Source organism: Rhinolophus sinicus, chromosome 1 (assembly GCF_057876585.1).
Source record: "Rhinolophus sinicus isolate RSI-liver-muscle chromosome 1, RSI-T2T, whole genome shotgun sequence".
NCBI classification, from domain to species: domain Eukaryota; kingdom Metazoa; phylum Chordata; class Mammalia; order Chiroptera; family Rhinolophidae; genus Rhinolophus; species Rhinolophus sinicus.
This window is the reverse complement of record NC_142501.1, coordinates 111,601,459-111,628,046: the sequence shown is the minus strand read 5'-3', so window position 1 is coordinate 111,628,046 and position 26,588 is coordinate 111,601,459. Positions and strand designations below refer to the sequence as shown.

Below are 26,588 nucleotides of genomic sequence, written 5' to 3'. Positions count from 1 at the left end.
GGCTGAGGGGAGTGTGATGTGCTGTGACCTGCCAGCACCCTTCCCCATCAGAACCCCAGGGATTGCCTTCAAAGGAGAGCAGTGAGGTGCTGTTAATTGAAGCCTTGTGGGAAGGGATGCGCGGCAGATAAAAATAACAGCTGTACTATAAAAACTACATGTAACTTATGATTCAGATTTTTGTGTCCAGTGTAGACGTTTGCCTTTTTAGAGTGGATATCTGAAAGATTGGAGTAACCCGAGGTTGTGATTCTAGAGATCCCCAAACTTTCTAGAGTAATATTCTTTAAATATGCTTCATTTTTTCATGGGTAAGAAAAGTACTCTAGATTATCTATTTCCCAAATAACTAGTAATTGGCTGTTTTTAACTTTATATTGTCTCTATATTTTTAACCTATTTAAAAACTGATTTTATGTTAGAACAAGAGGATGAAGAAGCCAGCACCGGATCTCATCTCAAGCTCATAGTAGATGCTTTCCTCCAGCAATTGCCCAACTGTGTCAACAGAGATCTGATAGACAAGGTATGATTGTCTCTGTGTAACTTTGCTCAAGCATATAGATCGTGTAGGATAGCTCTAATTAGGAATGTCTCTGATTTTTGGACTATTTTAGCCATAGAATGAATCATTTCTTCAAATGGGATCTTATATGGGAATCCAAAATAAACACATAAAATTAGAGCCAATTGATAGGGTTTTTTTGGGGGGAAGTGGAACTGTCTCTAGAATCCTGTTGGCGTGACACCTCTCCTATTTACATAGGGACCCTACAGTTTAGAAAATAGATCAGAAATTCTTAAAAGTATGCTCTGTAGATTCCTCGTGTCTTCCAAGGCACCTTCAGGGGGTCTATAAGGTCAAAACTCTTTTTATACTAATTTTAAGGATTTTTTTTCCCCTTTTTCACTGTTTTTGACATTAGGACTTTGCACAAATCAAAGTGCAGTGGTAGCAAACTGTACTAATAGCCCTGTTAACTTCACTGCCATGCATTTGCAGTGAAAAGAATATTGCTGCTTTGACTTAAGAATCTCCTTGATGAATCCATAAAAATGAGAGATACTACTTCATTTCAACCTTTGAGTGCACGTGCTTTTAACCTGATGAAAAGGGAAGGACATGTAAAGCACTTCTGCTGTCTCACTGCTGTCCTGAGAAAAACCACTTGTGTTTGAGTTGCAAGCTGAACTAGTTGCTTTTTTCATAAAATACCAGTTTTACTTGAAAGAGCTGGTGGACAAACTGTGGTTATTCAAACTTGGGTATTTAGCAGGTTTTTCTAACATGAACAAGGTGAGCCTCTCACTTTAAGAAAAACAACGAAGTATTTATTGCTGATGAACACATTTGAATTTTCAATCAAAAATTAAAATTTTGGAAAATTTACATCTACCACCATAAACTTGACAGCTCCCTGTTCTTTTCTGAAGAGACTTTATTGATGAGACTTCTCTGATGGGATTGGTGGTGATATTCAATAGTGTAATTTTAAATTGTTATGTATGTTTTTGGAAGATCTGCATAGTTCAGTGAACCATTGTTCTAAATGACCAGTACAGTGATAACAAAATCTTGCTTGGGTGTTACAGAGCCAAAGTGCAAGATGGATTTTACACTAACAACATGAGAAGTTGATTGATATGGCTTCAGATTCCACATTTCACCTAACCCTTAAGAAACTACCACTTGTCAAGTTTTTGTGTAGTATCAGAAAATACCTATAAATCCTGACAAGGATGTTAAAATGCATTTCCTTTTTCCAGCTGTATGTATGTGTGAAGCTGGATTTTCTTCACATACCTCATCCAACACAACATATCACAGCAGATTGAAGACATAAATAGATATGAGAATCCAGCTGTCTTCTAAAAGAGTGCCACTCTTCTGTCACTAATTTTTTGTTCATTTAGAAAAATAGTTATTTCCGAAAAATATTAACTTATCTGTTTATTGGTATTTTTATTGAATGAGTATGTTTAAAGGTTCTCAGTTTTATTTCTAATATAGTAAATACCAATAAATGTAATCCACATAAATGAAGTTCTTTCTGGTCCTTGATAATTTCTAAGAGCATGAAAGGCTCTTGAAATCCAAAGTTTGAAAATTATTGCTTTCGGCCATATTTTTGTCAAAGTATAATGTAATCTTTTATCTTTTTTCCCCATAATGCTTTGAGGTCTCCTGTAGAGAACTACAGAAGTTAGCTTATTTTTCGACTTTAAGCTTGTTTAGCTCTGCTTCAAATAACTTAGATGTATTTCAGTAACTATTCATATAATCAGACAGGCTTCAAACTCTTAATTCCAAATTGGCTTACTTCTAGCAGTGATTAGATCTATGTGTTGTTTTCAGAGACAGTAATTACAGATTTGTTTTCTTAAGAGATGGTCTCTTCTTCTATAAAATATAGCAGAAACCACCTCTTAAACAATTGCTTATTTTTGCAAGTTTACGATATGATTGAACCTCTCCCTTGCTAAATTTTCGTGCATTCATTGGATATAAACAGGATGAAAGAGATACCTGAGCAATGCTGCCCCACCCCCACTCATTTTGAGTACTGTAATGGAAGCTGAAGGTGGGAAGGATCCTATCAGTTTTGAATATTAGTAACAATATTGTTGTGAATCTTTATTGGAAAGTATCCTTTAGTGCCCAGCTCAGTATTAAGAACGGTTGCCACTGATGACCACATATCAAATTCTGAATTAGCTTTCTGAGGGCCAGATGAAAAACAGGGGGCCACTCTTCCCTGTTGGACTCCAGTGGGTTCCTCTGAGAGTCAGCTTCCTCATCAAAGAAATTTCTTCAATTTATGTTGGCAAAGGTCCGAATGGCTTAAAAGGGAAAAGTATTTGGGAAATAGGTAGAAAAATCTAAGAATTCTTTGAATTCATTAATTATATAACAATATATAAACCCAGTGTCATTTACGGTAATGCGTGTTTCTGCATGCATTTGATGATCAGAAGAATTTTACTTAATAAAATAAAAAATGGTTGTTGAACTCTCTTTCATTACCTAAAATGTTTTGAAACAAGTTTTAAAAAAAACTGCTTATTGAGTTGTGAAGCAGCAGTTGTAATCCAGGCAGACAGACAACACCATAGCGATTCCTTTGCTTCCTTTTCTACCCACAGGGCAGGACTGGTTAAATCTAAGAATTAATATACATGTGAGACTTGTTTTTCTTTTTTAATTTCCTCAGATTTATTAATTCTGGCAGTTTTCCCACTCATGTAGTCTTTTATTCATTTATTCTACATATTTATTGAACCCCTACCGTGTGTACCAGGCCTTGATATGTTTTACAAATTCCTAATCTGTGGAGAGTTTTGAACATTAGTTTTTGGGTTTTTTTGCCATCTAACTGACCTTTTATTATTATGGTAGGGAAGGTGTTTATTGATTTGTCTATTTTTATAACATTTATTTAGATTATGCAAAGTACATATGTATTTTAAAGGATAATGTTATAAAATAGTTATTGAAGTACTTTTTATGTTTCCTAATTATGTTGAAACATAGGCCATTTATTAGCCATTTAAAATTTTTCTTAATACCCTATTTTTTAAAAATGTTGATTTGAGAGCTATTTTTGTTGTTGTTTTTTGGGGGTGTATGTGTATGTGTGTGAGAAAAGTTTTCTAGTTTTTGCCGATTTTCTTTTCTGACTACATGACCTTTGAGATTGTTATTATTAGGTTCAGAATTTTTCAGTGTTTCATTATGAGTGAATTGCTTAAAGGAACTTGAGTATATTTTCAGTTTTTCTGTTATTCTAATTAGCTATAATAAGCTTTACTGTTATAAAGTGTAAACTTCAATAACATTTATTGTATTCCCTTTATAAGTAGAAAAAAATTTAAATTGATTTTACTCGCTTGATTTAATATATATATTTTAAACCCAGTTGTGTTTAGCAGTGGGGGGTTTGTAGATCAACTTCAGTGACACTAACTAACGTTAATCTCTGGACTAATGGTGAGAAATCTAATCTTGGTGAACACTTTCAGTGTGAGCCCGTCAACATCTTGTGGTATTTATTTCATCAACAGTTTTACTCAAATGGGAGGTGAGAAGTAGAAATCCTTCATAGTTCAGGAAAATCTGACAGTCTTTTATTTACATCTGACCCAGAAATCTACCTAAAGATTGAGATTGATGATAAAATAATCCTGTGAACCTGTAGAAGGAAAATATTTGAGAAACTCAAAAGGATATTTGATAATAGTTTATTCCTTAAAGTATAACTTAAACTTGTTATTTTCTTAAACCAAGTATGTTGAAACTTTTTAACTTTAAAAAACATACACACCTGTATTTAAAAAATATCAGTTACTTTTTTTTTTTTTCCAATTGTCTCCCAGAACATACACCTCTCCTAGCTTTTCTTTTACACTTACATTTGATGTTAGACATATTGATGAAATATTGAACATATTTTTGTTATTAAAATATAGAATGGTGGATTGCTATATTTAACGACAATTATGAATATTTACTATAGTCCTGTGATGTGGTTTCTTGAAAGTTACCAAACATCATTGTCAACACTAAACCTTTAAAGTCAGTGTCGATGCAGTTAACTCTTCCACATTCCTGGGAAGAATCTGTGCCTGTCTCTCATACCTAGTTCATCCTTATTCCTTTTTAATTGTCCTTATTAGCCTTGGTAGTTTTCCTGGCTCCTGGTAACTGTTCTTGCTGCTTTCTAATTCTGTCAGAAAACTTCCTTGATATTAACATTGATTTACTTGAATTTAAAGAGATCAAAGGCATTGATTGTACATTTCATATAATCATTTGCCAAACATCTCATGTTCTTCACTTCACGCTTTCAAAGTTCTGTTTCTAACACTAGGTTGCAATTAAAAAGTTTGTAAAACACATATTTTGAGCTATATAAGGAGAGAGGAATTTCAGTTTAGTGATCTTATAGTTTGGGATATGCTTACAATGCTAGTATTTCAAAGCCTTTTTGAAATGTTGAGGAACAAGTAGAAACCCATTGTAAAATCCAGTGTTTCTGCTTTCAGTGACTAAATCAAGATTTTTGTTAAGAAAAAATTTTGCTTTTTCTCCTATAGGCAGCAATGGATTTTTGCATGAACATGAACACAAAAGCAAATAGGAAGAAGTTGGTCCGGGCCCTCTTTATAGTTCCCAGACAAAGGTAAGTATTAAAAAAAGAGTAATTTGTTAATGTTTTTACTCTGCAGTGATGATTATAATTGTAAGATCAAAGCTTTTATTTAATTACCTCTTTAAAAATATCTCTTGTCAACAGACATTATTATTAGCATATTTTCTAAAGCTTGTTTCTTGTTGATTTTTGTTCTTTTTTTCATTAGCTCTAAGTGGAAATATTTCTTTTGTTGCTTTTCTGTTATTTTAAGAGAAAATGTTTTAAGATTAATAGTGACAATTAAAATAATGACTTAATCATTGCTAGAAGCAATTGGTTTACACTTTTGCCTCTGAAGAGAAAAAATAATATATGGTATATAAGTTTTTTGGAGAGTTTTTATTTTGTGTAAATGTCAGAGTAATTGAGTGTATCTAATATTTGCAGTTGTATTTAAATGAAAATTTTTAAGTTTTTTTGTTAGTTATTATGGTTTAGAATTGGAAGTCACATTAGTGATTGTGAGTGTTGCTAGTAATTCAAGAAGCATATTCAGTTAGTTACATAATGCTTTTAGAGAATTCTAATGCTCTAAATTATACTAAATTAAAATTCCTACTTCGCCTGCATATTTCAGGACCTCATAGACTATTCACCTTAGGAACCTGGAGAAGACTCATTTCTGTTTATTCAACAATAAATAATTAAAGAATTTAGTTAACTATTATGTTGATTACATACAGTACAGCTAAGATAGATACTTTCCCCAAAAGATACGGATTCTGAGGGATTTCACTAAAGATTTCTTAAAGCTAGATTTTAATTTGGTCCATTGATTGGTAGAGGTCCAATGTCTCTTAATGGTAAAATTTCTCAGTGAAACCAAATCACTACTTTATTTTTTTCGTATTGGTGTTTATCGCCTGTCAGCATCATTAATATGAGCATTTGATTTTTCATTTTAGTGAGGCAAAACAGATGGAATGTGCTAATATGAGTAGATAATTAAGAATCATCTAGTTGAGAAAGTAAAAAAGATGAATATTTTACATAAAATTATATACTGCATTTCATTAAACGTAAGGTGCCATCAATTATGAGATGTATCGTTATGTTATGTACAACTAAGAAAGAAGAAACTTGCAAATTTTAAGGTTTTGATTGTGAGACACATTCCACTTTCATGTAATTTGTAAATGGGAAAAGATGTTAACCTTGCATTGATGAAAACTGAAATATCTTTTTCCTCATTACCTTGGATCAATTTTTTTCAAGTGATGCTTTTCTTTACCTTATACAATGGAATGGTTACTTTCATAATTATTTTCAACTGTTTATTTGAATGATTAAAGGTGTGTAACAATTATCTGGAATTGTATAACAGAGAGTAAACTACAGTTAGCAAAAAGAAAAAAAAGGCTTTGTTAACAAAGGAAATCATGCAATGATATTTAAGTAGTTTACTTATAAAAGAGCATCTTGTCTCTCTGTATTCCCATTCCATCCCACTCCACCACGGCCTGCTCCCTGTCCAAAAAAAAAAAAAAAGTCCTCGAGACCCATGTGCTATTATCCGTTTTATGCCAATATTTGTAGTCTTTATAACTGAATTTATCTGCTTTTAGCTCAGCAGATAATGGCACATTAGAAGTAGTTGGAATCTGCTAGAAAAAGTGGACTTAAAAATAGTAGAAAGTAACAATTTATGGTTTGAGAGGAGAGAAAAAAAATAAAGATACAGGTACTTAAAATAAATGTATAGCATTTTGGAGCCATGAAGAGACCAGATAGTCTTATATATCTGAAATGTATAAATATAATAATTTAAGTTTCTTATCATCAGCCTGAGAGATCAGGAGAGATAATGTTCTACAATTTTTTCATTCATTGACTAATTCCTGAAGGGTTTACTGTGTACTCGTGATTAGTGCTGGAGAGAGTGTTGAGCAAGACAGATGTGGCTCTTGTATTCAGACAGGTTACAGCTTGGAGAGGAAGACAAGGAATTAGAAGTGCAGTTACCAAGACCAGTTACAGCATTTGAAGTATATAGCAAGTGGAACTGATTGATTTAGTCCTAGGAAAGAAAAGGCTGCCTGGAACAAGGGGCGTTTAATCTGGGTCCTGAGAAAGGAATTAGCTAGACTCGGGATGGGGGAGGAATGTAGAGAGAGCATTTCTGATACAGGCAACAGTATGTGCAAAAGCCAGAAACATGAAAGGTCACGGCATCAAACTACTGCAAAACTTCTTTGTTGGTTTCCCTGGACATTGACCTATACCGTAGAAGAAGCTTCAGGAAGGAGGCCACGTTTATTTTTTTATCCCAGCACTTCGAGCAACGCCTGACAACGTAACGTGACGCCCTTTCTTATCTAGCCCCTTTCAACTTATTCAGTATTAATTCTAGCTAGCCACTCTTCCTCTTGCAAAACCCTAGTTTGTAATGATTGCTCGACTACCCTTTGCTCTCTACTTCCAGGCCTTTGTTTTCTGCTGTATCTGGGATATCCTTTCTTTTTCTGAAAATCTCTGGCTCACCCCTTCAGTCTTAGTATCAGAGCTGTCTTCTCTGAACAACCATCCTTGTTTCCCTTATGTAAATATAGGTACTCTTTTGGAGCACTTTCAACATGTATTCATATGAAGAATGACGCACATTATATCACATCATAAAAAATGTTGGTTTGTGGCCTGTATCCCCACTAAACTGTAAAAATTATACACTCTAAAAGAGAGGACTAGATCTTTTCATGTTGTGCATCTCCAACACTGAGTGTAGTGTTTGGTACACACTTAAGTGCTGGAAAACATTTGATGAGTTAATGATGGTCATATGCAAATTTAACATTTTATTTTGAAAAATAAGTAATGTATTCACAGGGCTCAAAACCTGAAAGTATAAAAGATTCTGTGCTGGAAAGTATCCTTCCTGTACTCGTCTTCCCTGTCTGCCCAGTTCCCACTCCTCCCAGTGGGAAACCACCGTCTTGAGTCTTGTGTATCCTTCCAAAGTTTCTTTTGCATCTGGTATAAGAAAATGCCATTGTAAATTGTTATATAATGTTTTCTTAAACAAGGGCAACTTACTGTACCTATTCTTAACTTCACTGTTTTTACTTAACATTATATCTTGGAGAGCTTTTCACATCAGTACATAAAGATGTCCCTTGTTCTATTAATGAGTGTACTATATTTAACCATTTTGGATAGTCCAGTCTTTGCCATTACAAACAACACTATATTTGTATTTCCCCCTTTCTCTTCTTGATATTTTAACTAGTGGTTTATCCATTTTAGTTTTTTTTAAACCAAAAAAAAATCTCTGGACTTATTATTTATGTACTTATTCTGCTGTTTTACTATTTTCTTACTCGTTTTTGGCTTTTATCTTTGTTAAATTTCTCCTTTTTTGGTTTCTTTCATTCATTTTGTTCCTTTTTTGGCATTTAATAATTGTCCTCTGAGCATGGTTTTCGCTGTATCTTTTTGTTTTGACATGTGGTGATTTCTATTTTTATGTTTTCAAGAAATTCTCCAATTTAAGTTTCTATTTTCTTTGTTACCTAAGGAGATATTTGAGAGAGATTTGAAATTTCTGGGTAGTGGGGCATTTGTTTTCTGACATGGTTAATAATTTATATTTTTATTGCACTGTAATTAGAGAATAATACTGTCTACTCTTTTTACTTTTTGGAATTTTTTTTTGAAATTTACTTTGTGGTCTATTATATAGTCAATTTTTATGAACGTTTCATGAGTATATTTTAACAAGGTTACATTCTTTGTTTTTATGGTGCAGAGTTAAATGTATTATCAGATAGGTTTACATTATTAGCTATTTTATTAAGGTCTTCCGTTTTCTTGACCTCTTTTGCCTGCTTGATTAGGAGTCATTGGTTGAGATGTTAATTGAAGACTGCTACTGTTGATGTGTGTTGTTTTTCCTGGTAACTACTACGATTTCAGCTTTCTGACTATTACTATTGTACTATTTGGTTGGAAGATAAGACATATCTCATTGGGAATTGCACCTTTTATCATTATAAAGTGTTCTTCTTTGTCTTATTTAATGCTTTTTTGGTCTTAATACTACCTTACCTGGTATTACGATTATGATTTCTGCTGTCTTTTTATTTGTATATATGTATTTTTGGTATACTTTTGCCCTTTTATATTTAGTCTTTTAGAATCATTTTATTTTACTTGAGTCTCTTTGTATATCATTGAATTGAATTTTACTTTGAGACCCATTATGAAAATATTTTTCTTATAAGTAAGTTAGGCTTTTACATTTTTGCTAAGGCAGATGAGGTTAGTGTGAGTTCTGTTATATTATTTGTCTTTTTGGTTTTACTTTTTTAAGTCTTTTATTATATGTTCTGTTTGTATTGTCTCATTTAGTATACATGTGTGGGTATACGTGTTTTCTGACTTTAGGAAGGTTTGTATATTTGTTTTAGTATTTACTTTTATGATTATAGGTTTCCTTAATGATCATTTGTTTAGACAATCTCATTGTTTCCTACCATAAGTAATGATAAAATAGCCCATGTCCCCTTCTTCCTCTCTTCTCACCCCCCTCTTCACCCATCTGATATTAGTCAGTAATGTTATCTTAATGTTTTCCATTTCTGCTCTTAAATGTGCTTATATTTGTATTATTTGATTTGTCAGCCTTGAATGATATTGAACTTCTAGCATTACACACAGGCAAGCAGCAGAGTTGACTTCCCATCTTCTTTTCCATTCACCCTCCCTTTGTTTTATTTTTATGTTGATAACATAGCCTAATAGGGAATGTAACATTGACATTCTGATTTGTCACTCTAACCCCTCAGTTGTTTTTATCTTAGTTATACAGTTTAAAATATTCCATGTTCCCTGCTAGTCCTGTTTGGTTTCCCTGGTTACCTGTTGGTTTGCTGAAGTTCATCGTCTAATAATTTTCTCAAGAACAATTCTTGGGAAAAAATATCCCTTGAGTTCTTGTATGTTCAGAATAATGTGTCTGGACTTTTTACTTGAAGGACAGCTTAGCTGGTTATTGGATCCATGGCTCATACCTTTTCCCCTTAAATGTCTGGTGGGTATTACCCCAGGGTCATCTGGCATTTGGTATTACTGTGGAGAAAGCTGAGGCCAGCCTGCTTTTTATTCTTTTTCCTCTCTGTAATTGATTTGTTTATTTATGTGGCTGCCCAAATAATTCTTTGTCTAATAAATCCAGTAACTTGGCTAGGATAGCTAGCCTTGGTGTTGATCATTGCCATGATTGTCCATGCCCTTTCAGTGTTCCTGTGAAATACTTCGGGGAAGTTTTCCTGATTTTCTTTAAATATCTTTAAATATTTGTCCCGTTGTCTTGTTTTGGTTTTCCTTTTTAGGTACTCCAGTTATGCATATGTTGACTGACTGACTTTTCTATCATACTCTCTCGAATCACTTTCTCAGTGTCTTCTTTTTCCATCCTCTGCCTCTTGTTCAGCATTCTGCAGTCTGTTCTCCCTGGGTCTCCCTTCCTCATTTCTTCTTTCAGGATTCATTTAGTATTTTTATAATCGTGGCAAAATATTTGGCCAGAATTTTCATATATTTCATTTTTCTGGTGAACTTTGGTAAGTTTTAAGGGAATTTTTTCCTTTCCTTTTTTGCTTCTTTTTATTTTAAAAATAATTGTGGTTAATAATAATAAATAAATATAGTACATTTTGAAAATCTGCCCCATTAGTTCTCTGTTGACTTTTTACATGTGGCTTCTGCTATCACCTCACTTAATGCACCGAATCTGGACTGATTTGGCAGCTTCAGTCTAACCTTCTGCAACATTTGTATTTAAAAACTACATATCTCTTAATTCCTCTGAAAATGAAGTTTACAATGTTATCTTACATAGCTGCCACAACTTCCAGGGTTGCCATAGCCTGGGAAGACAGTGTGTGAAGCCAGCTCATTCCTAGGGACCTTGGACAAGAGGTGACACCTCATTTTTACTCTTAGCCCACTGGCCAGGATAAGAACATTTGAAAATGGGAAGAAGCACGTGGAGCACTGAGTTAGCACTACTGCCTTAGCGTCAGAAATACTCACAGAGAGTTGTTTATTTCTTTAGTAAGTTACCTCACTGAAAACAATAAATACTCGTTATGGTTTGACTGGCAAAGGACAGTCTGTTTGAGGCTAGAATTTATAAGTAACATTGACTGTTACTCTTTACTGGCATTTCTGTGTTTTGTATACATTTCAAATCAGCTGAATTATATAAAAACTAATATGTATAAAAGCAGATATCTAATTTGCATACTTTTCTATTGTAAAAAGTGCTCTCTAGTCTTTTCTAGAGATATCAGTGTTTAGATAATCCAAGGCCTGTGTTTACACATCTGTAAAATGGCACATTTGGGAGAGTCTTAGACTAGGTTGATGTTTCCTAGTTGGTTGTACATTTTCATTGATCAGAAAAGCCTTTAATTTTGGAAGTCTTTTATCCTTAACCCTGATGTATCTTTCTACCATACCTACAAGATTTGGTTTTCCCTGAGGATTATAGCTCGCTCCTTAGGGAGACTGGAGTAGAAAGATAGTAGTCACGTGCCGCAGCCCTCTCCTTTTATTTCTCATTTCCTTTCTGCACGTCCCCATATACTCACAAACCTTTCTCCACCCTTTGAATCCAAGAGAAGGCTATCAGTCTCAAGGGGAGAGGTAAGAAGGGAAAAAGAGATTGGGTCTAGAGCGAACAGCAGGCTAGAATATTCTCCTAGGTAGCCAGTTAGGTAGTGTTAGGGGTAGCGGGTTACTCTGTGAGCCCTCTGGATTCAGGGGCAGGCAGCTGCCTTTGGTTCCTGCTTTCTCCTAGCTTCATTGTTGCTCAGGCCCGCCTAGACCCTGTAGGAGTTGTTAGTAAGGTGCCCCTCCCTCTGTGTGGCTTTTCTCTCACCCACCCAACCTCCCCAAAGGACACGAATCTTATCGTGTTTCCCCGAAAATAAGACCTAGCTGGACAATCAGCTCTAGTGTATCTTTTGGGGCAAAAATTAATATAAGACCTGGTCTTATTTTACTGTAATATAAGACCAGGTATAATATCATATAATGTAATATAATATATAATATAATATAATATAATATAATATAATATAATGTAATATAATGTAACTAATATATAAAATATAAGCTATAATGTAAAATATAATATATAATATAATACCGGGTCTTATATTAATTTTTGCTCCAAAAGACTCATTAGAGCTGATTGTCCGGCTAGGTCTTATTTTCGGGGAAACACGGTATTGAGTGTCTTTATTCTGTGGGCAGGATTTCCTTCTCCATCTGTCCAGCTCATTCAGCTTGAGCTGACCAAAAAATGTGCTAACAAAGCCAGAATGAATTATTTGATAGTTACTTGAATGTCTATGAGGAACCAAAGGTTTTATACTTGTATGTAAATACTCTGTGATAGAGAATTAAGGTATCTTACCTAGTCTGTATAGTTTGGCTTAGGAAGCACTAAACTAGATACCTCTTAAGGTTCTTTACAATTCTTTCTTTTTTAAAAAAACCCCAGCTTTATTGAGTTATAATTCATGTACCATACCGTTCACTCATTTGAAGTATATAATTCAGTGTTCTAAATATGTGCAACCGTCACTACAATCAAATTTTAAAACATTTTTATCCCCCGAAAGAAAGCTTATATCCATTAGCAGTCAATCCCGTTTCCTCTCTGCCTACCCTCCCACTCCCTAAGAAACCACTAATCTACTTTCAGTCTCTTTGGATTTGCCTATTCTGGATATTTTGTGTAAATGAAATCATACAATAATATGGCCTTTTGTGCCTGACTTCTTTCACTTAGTATAATGTTTTCAAGATTCATTCATGTTGTAGCCTGTATTCAAATTCTTTTTTAAGGCTGAATAATATTCCATTGTGTAAATATACCACATTTTACCCACTTATCAGTTGATGGACATTTGGGTTGCTTCTGTTTTTTCAGCTATTATGAATAATGCTGCTATGACTTTGTGTACACGTTTTCGTATAGGTATGTTTTCAGTTCTCTTGGGTGTATATCTAGGAGTGGAATTGCTATGTCTTATGGTAACTCTGTTTAACATTTTTGTAATTGCCAAACTGTTTTTCACAGTGGCTGTACCATTTTACATTCCCAACACTTCTGATTGAGGGTTCTGATTTCTCCACATCTTTGCCAACACCTTTATTGTCTCATTTTGCTTGTAGCCATTCTAGTGGGTATGAAGTGGTATCTCATTGTGGTTTTAATTTGCAATTCCCTTATGGCTGATGATTTTGAGCATCTTTTCATGTGCTTATTGTTTCTATATCTTCTGTGGAGAAACGTCTGTTTAAATCCTTTGCCTCCTTTTTAATTGTGTTCGTTTATTAAATTGTAAGAGTTCTTTATATATTCTTTGTGCATGTACCTTAGATACAGTTTGCAGATATTTTCTCTGATTTTATGAAGTTATCTTTTTACTTTCTTGGTATCATTTGCAGTACAAGTTGTAAAATTTGATTTAGTCCATCTTTACAATTATTAAAGATCTGATCTAAAGCAGTGTTTTAACATTCAGTTGTCTTCTTCCTTTACTAAATAAATAGTGGTTAAAATAATCTCAACAGGCTGGAATTACATTTCTCAGCTTATTAATTTGAGGGACTCCACAGAAATGAAATGTAGAATTTCCCTTAATTGGATATTTACATATCATTTCCTAGTTAATTTGTAGTATAACAATACACACATAATTGAAATTTCACATAAAGTGTTTACATCTTAAATATACATATATATCTAGATTAGAACACTCCTAATACCTTAATAGGCTCCCTCAGCTACGCTAACTTCTGAGTGTAGTCAGTCAGGCCAGGGAACGTACGGGAGAATCTCTTCCTTCCTTGTTTTAAATACAGACAAATCTGGTGTTGGTTTAGTGACTTTGAAGCCTACGTACGTAGCCACATTTTAGCAGATGGATATTTACAGTCTCTTAAGATTAATATCAACACGATCCTCTTTAGAGGTGAAGGGCTTCACTTAATTCTTGAACAGCTTGTCCCGATCCAGCTTGTAGACGAGTTTGCTGGAGTTTTTGTGAGTCTTTCTGATTGGACTTCCTCCGGCTTGCTAAATCCGGAACTGTGAAAAGTGAGGTTGTTGGAAATATGTTAGTGGTTGTACCACTTGGTGTCACTGTTGTACTGGGAACATCAACATTGTGAAAAAAGTCCTCAGCATTTGGATGTTGATTTCAGAGTAAATGACCCCAGTCTTTTTGTTTATTATATTTCGTTTTTTTTGAATCATCATCTGGTTTAGTGTTTCCTATGAAGAAAATCCTTTGTATTCTTTAATTGAGTGGTAAGAGTGTTCTCTTGCATTCATTTTTTCCTAGGCATTTTTGAACACACATAAAATTAATAACTTTCAAGTTAAATTCTTTAGATTTTAAAGAGAGAAGAAAACTGGACATTTCTTTTAGAAAGCGGATTGATTATGAGATAAAAACCTTGAAGAATTCCTTTTTCCAGAGGGGAGTCAGGGTGGTAGAGGAAGGTAAAGGGGGTCAAATATATGGTGATGGAAGGAGAACTGACTCTGGGTGGTGAGCACACAATGCAATATATAGATGATGTATTTATTATAGCAATGTACACTTGAAACCTATATAATTTTACTAACCAGTGTCACCCCAATAAAGTCAATAAAAATTATTTTTAAGAAAGAATTCCTCCCCGCCACCCTCAACCCCACCCTATAACAAATATGTGTTCCTTTCTACATTCTTGCTATTATCATTAGTGTCTGGATGTTTACCAAATTGATGATCATTAACTGCTAGAGGGATATTTAAATGTGTGGTTCAGGAAACCTTGAAAATATAAGCAAGGTTTTATTGTGTAAGGAAAAAACATTTTTTTAAATGGTTCACTCATAAACTATTGGTAAAATAATTCTCACTCTTAGAAGATTGTAAAGTTTAGTTGTCAAAGGAAGGATATAAGTTTATTTTCTAGTTGACTTTCAGAAAAGTCAAATAAAATTATATATCTAGCTTAAATTTTAACAAATTTCTTCTTTGTGTTGCTTAAAATATTTTATGTTTTAATAACTTTAATGGGCTCAGTATAGCATTTAGCACTTCATTCCATTTCAGGCTTGCATTTCTAGGAAGGTAGAAAAAACAAATGCACACTTACACAGGGCTACATTGGAAAAACATTATTTATTACATCATTTACAACATAAGGGATTTTATTTTGTGAAGTAATGAATGAAGAGTCACAGAACTTGAAGATTTAAATGGGGCAGGATAACATTTAGCATAAACTATATTTGACTGTAAAAGTATAATGGAAAAGAGGAATTCTAGGAACTTGTTAGCTGGAGAAAGATTTGTTGAGTTTAATGGGTAGAGGATTATGAGAAAATGGAATATCTAACTTCCCTGTGGCCAGTTCCAAAAGAAACAAAAACCAGAATTTCTAACGACCTGAAAAGGCTTTAAAAAATTCAGATCTTCCAAGGAATCCTTAAACTATTTTTTAAATTCCTGTTGAAGTTGAAAACACCTGTGTTGTTAGTTCACTGATGGGAGCCTGAATGGATAGCACACACTGTTTTACTTTAAAATAAATAGGTGTATATGTTATACCTTTCTTTTGGGGCTGATAAAAAACCTTGAAGTAGATTGGGTTAATTGGAAAAAGAAAGAAATGGAGCATAGTATAAGTGTCCTGCTGAGGAAAAGAAGAAAAAGGAAATGATATAATTTGGTTAAAATTTTTTAAGGCTAAATTACAATCTCAAATTTTATTGAAAAAGGTAAGGTAACCAAGATTAAAGTTAAAGAACTCAAGAGTTGGTTCTTTAAAAAAATCCAAATTAAGAAGCATTTAGAAAAAAAGAAAAGAACATTAAAAAGTGAAAAATAATTTGGAAAAAAATACACATTTCAAAAATTAACTCAAGACAAAATAGACCAGTAATCATGGAAGAAAATGTAAAAAAAAAAAATCAGTTAATTTTGTCTTAAGTAGACTAAGACTAGATAACTTTATTGAATTCTTGCAGTCTTTTATAGAACAAGTAATTTTGCTGCTGTATTGTTCATTCCACAGCATAGAAAAGGAAATTTGCCATTTCATAGTATGAAGAAATAGGCAAAATTCTAACAAAAACCAAAAAAGTGAAAAGTATTGACCAGTCCTCCTTTTGAATGTCGATATAAAAATTCTAACCAAACCACTAACATGTCGTTTTATAGTACATTTAAAATAAAAATCCAGCATGATCAAAGAGGATTGACTTTAGGAATGAAAATACTTAAAATAGGAAACCTATTAATATATATAACATCAGTATCGAAAATAAACTATATGAGTATCCCATTAATTGCTTGTAAGATATTTGGTAAACTTTTTGTTTGATAAAATATAAAACTTAATCAAGTTTAATATTACTCTTATAAAAATAAAATGGTGCTTCCTTAATACGGTGAACAATAGACTAAAAGCTCACACAGTATACTTAACCAGAGACATTCATTTATCTAACAAATATCTATTGAGCACTTACTATGATCTAGGCACCGTTTTGAGTGCGGGTATACTGTCTCCCATGGAGCTTCCATTCTAATGGGGAAGGGTGCCAAATGAGAACAATAAACATAACAAGTAAGTAAATTATATGTTAGAAGGTGATAAGTTCTATTTTTAAAAAGTAGTGCCGGGTAAAAGGATTGGGAGTTGGGATGAGGTAGAGTTGCAGTTTCAATGGAGCTTTCAGAATGGGTCTCAATGAGGGCCAGTCCTTGGGACTAAGATTTGCCCTCCGGGAGGGAGGGAGCAGTGTGAATGGATATTTAAGGCAAGTGTATTCCAGCTACCTGAGAATAGCCAGTGTGGGGAGGGGGCTCTGAGGTGAGGGCTTGCCAGCCTTGTTGAGGATTAGTGAGGGGCAGGCTGGTGAGACTGAGCAGTGACCAGGAGACACTGGTGGGAGATGAGGCCAGACCAGTTTGTGAGGTCACAGAAGTACTGTTTGAGAGATTTAGAACCCGAGCCTCCTACCTCCTAGTGCACTGCTCTTCCTTATCCTGTGATCTTATCTTTTGTCTTACTTTTTCTGACCTATAGTTGTGGCAGTTGAAAGTAGTGAACCTAGGCATGGGTTTAAAGCCCGATATTTGTATTTGACAATTGATTATGAACTGAAAAAAAAATGTTTGTTGCTAAAGTGGGTATGAAAAACCTAATATTCTAACTGAAATATACATATAACATATTAAAATATATTCTAACTAAAGTTTAAAAATTTAGAAAGTAAATTTGATATTAGTAAAAATCCTTCTATTATGCAAGAAAATTGAATGTTTGTTTGCCCCAGGCTTTTTTTTAACACTAGCAGATACTCAGAAAATTATTACATTTTTATGAGAGTATCTTATAGGAATGTCTCATTTTTGTAATATCATCTAGGAGTAATGTGACCCACATGTGTGCATTTTCTGTGTGACAGGAGCTTAACCTTCAGTTGATAAAACTTTTAAAATTATTTAAACATTTAAAATAAAGTTTACCAGTAAATATTTTGATTCAGATCTTTACATAATGGACTGCCATTTTCACTGTTTCTTTAAAGGAAGGATATGATGCATTTAAAAATTGATCGAGGTACTATTACCAAGCCACCATGTTCTTGACTTCTCTCAACATCTGCCCCCTTATTTCTGAAATGGTGATTATAAGATCTATCTCATAGGATCAACATGTTATGTAATGTCAGATGCCTTGGACAGGGCCTGGCACATTAGTAAGAACGAAATAATTTTTTAAAAGAAATTATAATGGTCAAAGAGAAATGTAAAGCTTTTGAGGCTCTTTGGCATGGCTTGGAGCACTTTCCTCCCTTTGACTCCACCTTTCAAATTTCATCTCATCCTTCCTGCACTGTGTCCCTTCCAACTGAGGCTTAATCTGTCTGTACTGGGAGTTTTCAAGCTCTAATTCTAAGCCTTTCATGGTATGCAGACTTTTCTCTAATGATCAAACCATTTTTGTGTATTATTCTAGAGTGATGTATTCAGGGATAATTAAGACACGTAGGATTATTTGTTAGTGTTGTAAATGGCTTCAGGCTGTTGTAATTTTGGAGCTCTTGTGTTGAACAAGTAGTGTTGAGCTTCCTTCCTCACTGTAAGCTCCCATTACTTGTCAGTGCAGCTGCTTTTATTAGTTCCTCTCTGCTTCTCATCTTCAGCGTCTGATCTGCTGGCTGTTGAATCATTGGATAATCAAGTTGTATAAAATAATGTCTGTGGCAGGAATGAAAAGTAAATTTTAGCGTGTGTTGATTCTGATTGGTGCTGGCTGCCTGGAATGCTGTGTTGAGCATGATTCTAGAGCTGCATCCAAGTTTGAAGAGAAAGTGCTCTGATAATTGAAAGGGGATGGCGGCATCAGTAACCAGACTTGCCATTCATTTTCTGAAGTAAGAATAGGCACTGTACTAGAATCTGAGTGGGTTCTGTAGTAAGTGAAATATGGAAGTTAGTATATGGGTCTGTGATGGGATTTTGACCCTTAAATGACTTTTTGGTTATTGGTTACCCTTTTACTTTAGACATTGAGGTTTCCAAAAACTTACCCAGGGATAAGTGACGGAGATGGTTTAAAAGGATTCTGTTTTGTACTATTTAAGTTACCTTTTGGTTTATTTACTCATTAATTGTGTGATTAAAATTTTGTGTCAAACCTTAGTGTTTTCTTTGCTTGATATTTCATATTTTATCAAAATTGAATACTTAGTAAATTTGCAGATGTGTGGTAATGCACTGAATGGAAAATACCAGATTATTAGTAAGCTTTCACAAGGGAAATTGAATTTCCACATACTGCACTATGATGGCAATAATTAGGCATATCTGCATGATTCTTAGTTTTTATAATTGTTTAATGTGTGAATGTGTCTGAGAGAGTTTAAATTTTAAAATGAATTATTTCTGGTATGTCTTCCCTTTTACACATATCACATATAACTTTTGCAGGTTGGATTTGCTACCATTTTATGCAAGATTGGTTGCTACATTGCATCCCTGCATGTCTGATGTAGCAGAGGACCTTTGTTCCATGCTGAGGGGGGATTTCAGATTCCATGTATGTATTTACGTATTTATTTTGTTATATCTATATACACTTATAAGTTGAGTGAGGATTTTTATTTTATTGGTAAGCATATTTTTGAAATTTCGTAATGGTCTAACAGTTCAGAATGAAGGACTTCTAAATTTTTAAAATGTAAATTTACTCAACAAAGCTTGAAATTGTTAAGTGATATCCCAGTTTGGAGATAAGCTATTGCTACCATGTTTCCCCATTATAGGTACTGCACTTTTTGCTTTTGTAAAGTAAAAACCATCTCTAAGGTCAAGAGAGCCAGCAAGCCTCATTGGTGTTCCCAGAAGAAACATAGGATTGGCCGTGACAAATCAGGGCACAGAGCCTATTTAGGTGGAGGGGGTCCAAATGTGTGAGGGCACACGAGGCTTGTAAATGCTCTCATCTCTGCGAATTCTGTCATAGCTCATATTTTTATGGGTTCTTGCCTTAAGAATCTTTACCTTGGATAGTAGTGAATTCTTTAAAGAGCATCCTGGTAAGTACCAGGGACCTGCTACCAGACAGCTTACCTCCCTTTCCGGTCCCAGGAGTCTTATCAGACTGCCCGTTAGTGGTTCTCCCAAACCCATGTTACCCAGTCATCTTGTGGAGATGATAAAATTTCAAATACAGACTTGAAAGGAGTAAAATTATACCATACCCTGAGGTGACTGAAAGCAAACATTGGTAGACTTTGAAAAGACATGAATTTCAAGTGTTGATGTTGTTAGCCAATGGAACAATTGTGTTCACAAAATTTAGCTTTACAGCAAGTTGTTTGGAATGCACATAAATGTTTGCTGTGTTCAACAGGCGCTTTATTGCACTTGCTATACACAAACCAGTATTGCTGAACTCTCAGAAAACAATTCCTGAGGTCAGGAATCCATGATACAGTTGGGGAGATAGGCATAAATACTCACAAAAGCAAAGGGAAGTAAAAACTTAAACCCTAAATATATTGGATAGTATAACGAATTGCATGCTTAGTTGCCGAATGACTTGTTCACCAGTGAGTGCCTTTTCAGAGGAAGGAGAAAGTCTCTGCAATGGGTGGGATGAGCTGCAAAGGCTTCTTGCTACAGGTAGGGATTTGTTACTAGGAGATTTGTGGTTAAGATTTTTTTGGGGTCAGCTTTTGCTGAAGTATGTTTTCTATTTTCATTGATAGTATTCAAACAAGAACAGGTTTCTGTGTTTAAAGAAGTTTGGAAACTGAGTCAAGAAGGTTAAACGGTTTTGATTTTGTTTTATTATAAGAATTCTCAAAGCTTTGATAGGGTAATGTGCAGTGTGAACCTTCTGAAGGGGGTTGAATATGTAGTCACTCAAAGAACACAGTTGAGAAATATTGCTAGTTCAAGGACAGACGCATCAGAAGCCATGATATTCTTGTTGATATATTACATCCCATCATATGAACAAGAAACTGCCTTATTAGTGGGCAGTATGACTGTATTACGTGAGTTATATGCATACACCTTCAACCAAATCCAAAATTAAAACACATGTTGCTGGACCAAACAATCAGTGCTTTTGGTGAAAAAGTTAAAATCAAGAAAATTTCCATTCGTGTATACTTCCCCTCCCACCTTTGAAAATTGAGTTGGGAGTCGAGGGAATTCTAGGAGTATACTTCGGAAACCACTGCTCTTGGGAGAGAAGAAAGGCCACTTGCGGTCATTGGTCACCTCTAATTCCTCCAGCATCTGTCCTTTCCCACCCCCAAATCTGCATACTTTGCCAGTGACTTTTTATTAGGCCAGAAATATGCTTAAGACTCACATCCTTAAAGGAAAATACAATAATAGCAACAAGAAAACTTCCCTCACTTGACCTCCTACCCCCATTCTCTTTCATTCCCTTCTTGTTTGAGTTCTTAGAGTATGCTTGTCTCTTCTGACGATACATTTACCCTTTGTTTTACCATCGTAGCACCGTGGCGGAGACCACCAGCGTCTTCCCTGTGGCCTCCTGTTCGTTGATGTGTCTGCAGATTCTATGCTGCTGGACTCTTCTGCTTTTTACAACCTATCATTCTGGCTCCACTACATGCTAAGCACTGTAACTTTGGCCAAGTTACTTAAGTGCTCCTAAACCTCAGTTTCCTTGCCAAAAATGGGGACAGTACTTGTAGCTTTTAAAATAGGATTGTTCTTACGGATTAAACGAGGTAATGCATATAGAGTTGATCACACAGTGCCCAGATGTAGATATTATAGTAATAATCCTTCTCTGCCACCACTCTCTCCTAGTTCTTACTTATGACTACCATTCTCAATATCTTTTGCTCTTTTTTCCAGCTGAGTTTATATGTTGGTATTCCCCAGACTTTCTTCCTTCACCCTCCTTTTTGATGAAACACATTTTACCTGGGGTTCACTTAACATCTATTTCCAACCTCTAGTAGATACCTCTTGCCAGAACTTCTCTCCTGACGTGTAGTAAGTTCTCATGTACTTATAGCTAAATTTGTTCATTAAACAAACTCATTATTTTCTTCTTAAAAATGTCTTTATCCTTCTCTTCCTCATATCAACTTCTCTATTCTCCCTGTAAATTTGCAATATATTTTATCTGATTACTAAGAGAAATACCTCTACTTTTGCCCCTCTGACATTCAGGAGCCACTGGTCACCAAGTTCTGTTGATCCTGTCATCTAAAACAGCTCCTGAAATCAGCATGTTCGCTTCACATCCAGTGCCACTGCCTTTCACTCTGTAGTCTGAATTATGAGAATAGCTTTTAACCAGGGGTCCCCATCCCTGCCTTCTAGTGCCAACATATTGTCACAATCTGATCTTATTTGTCCCCTGCTGATGAGTCTGCCGTAAGAAATCAAGCTGGTTAGCAAAGCTATGTGAAATCTCATATAGCAGTTAAAACAATGTATTTTCTAATCTGACTGACAGATTAGTAAGGCTAATAGAAATAGGAAGTCATTCACATACTGTGGTTGAAATTTGGAGAAGGAATTTGGCAATATGTTTCAAGATCCTTAGAAGCATTCATACATTGGACAACTCTGAAAATCTGTCCTAGCAATCCTATATGCCCCCAGAAAACTTTATATCATGAATTGTAATAGGAAAAAGGTAGAAAATCATCTAAAAGCTCAACAATGGATTAAGAAAATGGTCATGTAATTATAGTGCTTAAAGTGATATAGAGCCATTGAAAATGATATTTACCAAAAAGTTTTCATGTCATAGCGAAGGTGCTTTTTTTATTTGAAGAAACCAAGTTATAAAATCTTACTTATATATAAAGTAATAAACTTACAGTGATGTTAAAATGCTTGGAATGTAAAGAAATGAATTTTATATCAGTATGTTAGCAATGGCTATCTCTGAATAGTGGGGGCTACGAGAAATATGTATATAATTTTTAATTTTCTTTGTTCTCTAAGTTTTCAGCAGAGCCTACTTCTTTAATATGGGAGGGGACAACTTTTATATAAATACAAGCATATCACCCTCACTGATTGACATTTTTAAAATTAGTTCTATTTTAGATTTTTTATCAAGCTCCTCTTAGTAAAATAAGTTGACCATGTATCTCAACATAGACATACTTATTTATAAATTATGTTCATTTGCAATTGTACCAAATATGTACATTATAAAAACATACAAAGGTAAATTGAAAAGTATGACATAAAAAAACAAAAACATAAATAGAAGTTCTAGGACTTTTTTTCCATATCCCAGTAGATCAAGAGTCTTGTCCCCACACTACTGTGGAGATCACTGGGCCATAGAATAAAATAAATAAGTTTCTTTGGAGGCAGATTTACTTATTTATAGACATAGTGCCTACTTAGTGTTCAGCATATGGTAGATTTTCTGAAAAATGAGTTGAATGATTAAACAAATAAAGTTTATGTAAAACAAAATGAACATTATGGAGGACAGAAAGTATAATATCTATTTCAGTGCAGTTATAGGGGGTGGAGGGTTCTTCCTATAGCGGAATAATAACTGATAGAACTTGGAAATCCTTACTTTTTATATATTGACATAGCTGAAGAGTTTTTTTCAATGCATATGAATTTATTCAGTTAACCTCAGTTTCAGCTGTCATTGATAAATGACTTGTAGTCACCATATTTGCTAAAGATGATTGATCATATTACTAAAATCTGGTGAGACATTATTGAACTAAAAATAAATAGAAAATTTTACGTTGTTCATGCATCTGTATTTACTTTTGCAGAAGTCTCTTGACATACCTTTTGATCATAAGGAGTCAACTAATGAGACTGGAAAATATTGAATGAAGAGTCAGAATAAGTTAGTCTTTTTTATAAGTCACAGCCTTTTGAAAAGCCTTCAGTTTTTTCATCTTAAAATGAGGGAGTGAGATAATTGATTTCTAATACTTCATTTAAAAATTTTATAATTTTGTCAGTTAGATTGTACTTCCTTAACCTCAATCGTGTTTAAGAATAATTGTGGATAATACACTGTGTTGCGTGTTTGTAATGCTCCGCACTATAGAAAATTGTATGATATTCCACAGCAGTTAAGAGCTTGTGCATCCAGACTCACCCAAGGAGATTTAAAAAAACATGTGTATGCCTTTCTCAGCCCTACTCCCCCTGAAGATTCAGCATCAGTATATCATTTTTGAAATGCTTCCTTACACTTGTTTTGTTTCTACATCGCTTTAACTCTAAAGTAAACATGTGCTCTGTGGGTCATTTAGAAAATATAAAATATATAAAGTAGAACAAAGGAGTGAAAACCCCGTAATTTCTTCACTTTAAAACAAACCCTGTTAATATTTTAGTATATTTTCTCTAGTTTTCATAGATGAATTTATATTGTATGTACAGTTTTCCATTCTTCATTTCTCATTCAGAAGCTTTTTACAGTGCCATTTGAAACGCTTCTTAAATATCATTTTAAAAGTTGTATAATCTTTTGTCCTATACATTAATTGCTTAGTGTTAAGTGAAGTGTAGTTATCATCATCACCACCACCATCATCATTATTATCCTTATTTTTGTCTTTATTTTACCAAGTAAGCCAACAAGTTCAGGGAGTTTATGTGAATTGTCCAAGATCATATACCTCCCCAAAATGACACAACATGGCCTTAAACTGTTCTGACCGTAGATCTTTTGTTCTTTCATATCACTGCAATACATATGTAAACATTAATCATTTACATTTATTTGTTTAGTCAGCAAATATTTATTCAGTGTCCATGTATTAGTGATGCAAATGTACAAAGATGGATAAAATTAATAACAGCTAATGTTTACTGGACTCTTCCTGGTCCCCGTAGGCACTATTGTATGTTCTTTACTTGTGTTGATTCGCTTCAGACTCACAACAGCCCTATGAGGCAGGGTGCTTTTATGTGTTCCATTTTAAAGATGAGGAAATTGAGGCACAGAGTTAAGTCACAGCCAGTAAGTGGGAGAGCTGGGATTTAAACCCAGAAAATCTGGTCCAGAGTCCACACTGTTAATCTATCCTAGGAGTTCACAAAATGAGATAAATTAATAAGAGGAGCTTTCCATTTGCAGTGCTTATCAAACATATTTGTGAAAGGGTCTTCATAAAGGCTCTGCTCTTCTCTAAATTACAAGTCTAAAACAGTCAAGTTTATTCAATATAATTTTGTTTGTATTACAAACTAGAATCTAATTAGTTCTGTTTTTTCTGTTTGTCTCTAATCCCAAAACTATTTTGTATGTTTAAATGATATGATTAAATACAGTTCTGTAAGTTGAGTTTTTGTGATTTTATTTTATTTTATTTTTTTAGATTTTATTGGGGAAGGGGAACAGGACTTTATTGGGGAACAGTGTGTACTTCCAGGCCTTTTTTCCAAGTCAAGTTGTTGTCAGTCTTAGTTGTGGAGGGCGCAGCTCAGCTCCAGGTCCAGTTGCCGTTGCTAGTTGCAGGGGGCGCAGCCCACCATCCCTTGCGGGAGTCGAAACCAGTAACCTTGTGGTTGAGAGGACGTGCTTCAACCAACTGAGCCATCCTGGAGCTCAGCGGGCAGCTCAGTTCAATCTTAGTTGCAGGGAGCAGAGCCCACCATCCCTTGCGGGACTCGAGGAGTTGAACCAGCAACCTTGTGGTTGAGAGCCCACTGGCCCATGTGGGAATCGAACCAGCAGCCTTTGGAGTTAGGAGCACGGAGCTCTAACCGCCTGAGCCACCGGGCCGGCCCTGTGATTTTAATTTTAATTGATGCAGTTTGATTGAAGCTTTAGATTAAATACAGTTATAGTGAGCTTCTCATTTTTTTCTGATTTTAAAAAATGAGTAAACATAGTTTTATTTAAAAATTAGCTCTAAAGAGTCTAAATGCCTATCTCTGAATGCTGTAGCGAGTAGATCCTTAACAACGAAGATGATAAAGTCCATTTAAGTGTTAGGTGTCTGAGTGTGTAGGAGGTTAGTATTTATGTAAATGGTTATCATTAGTTGTCTAGCTTTGGTGAGGTTAGGCCTTATCTTGAATCCCAGCACATGCTCGTGTAGTAGAATTCTCAAGTAGCAGAGTAGATCTTGGTCAGGTCATTTGACAGCTGGGGTTCTTTTGTTGTTATTCTGGTCTTAATTATTAAACCAGAATTGCAACAGCTGTTGTACCTTTCTCAGAATGTTGTTATGTAGAACAAATAATATAGGATAATATTCTGAAAAAGCAAAAACCAAACCACTTGTAGGCTCCACCATATTGTCATTGCTGTTCAGATCAAAGTGTGAGGACTGTAGCTTTGGTTTTCTGATGAAAATGTATTTCCGAGGTTTAATCCCATTACATTTTATCTTGAGGTGTATGTTCACATTGTAGTGTTGTAATAGGATTTTGTCATATTTAAAACTTCTTTAAATGTGTGCCTAATTAGGGGGTTATATTTGCAAAGGATTTGAACTTTAATATATGACTGTGATTGGTAATAAAAAAGAATAGTGATTATATTGGAAATTTCATTGTAGTGAATTTATAATAAAAAGGCAGTAAATACTGTGTTTCCTCGAAAATAAGACCTAGCCAGACAATCAGCTCTCGTGCGTCTTTTGGAGCAAAAATTAATATAAGACCCAATATTATATTTTATATTATATTATATTATATTATATTATGTTATATTATATTATATTATACTATACTATATTATATTATACTATATTATACTATACTATACTATACTATACTATACTAATACTAATACTATACTATACTATACTAATACTATACTAATACTAATACTATACTAATACTAATACTAATACTAATACTA

General features: G+C 34.3%; 1 protein-coding gene across 4 annotated transcripts in view; it reads left to right on the top strand.

Moving 5' to 3' along the window:
* UPF2 (UPF2 regulator of nonsense mediated mRNA decay) overlaps positions 1-26,588 on the top strand; it is a 96,976-nt gene that overhangs the window by 34,130 nt on the left and 36,258 nt on the right. For all 4 annotated transcript variants that reach the window (XM_074324984.2, XM_019710276.3, XM_074324982.2 and 1 more), the window contains exons 7-9: positions 423-526; positions 5,095-5,180; positions 19,205-19,313. In XM_074324984.2, coding sequence (XP_074181085.1) covers positions 423-526; positions 5,095-5,180; positions 19,205-19,313 — 299 coding nt within the window. The remainder of the gene's footprint in view (positions 1-422; positions 527-5,094; positions 5,181-19,204; positions 19,314-26,588) is intronic.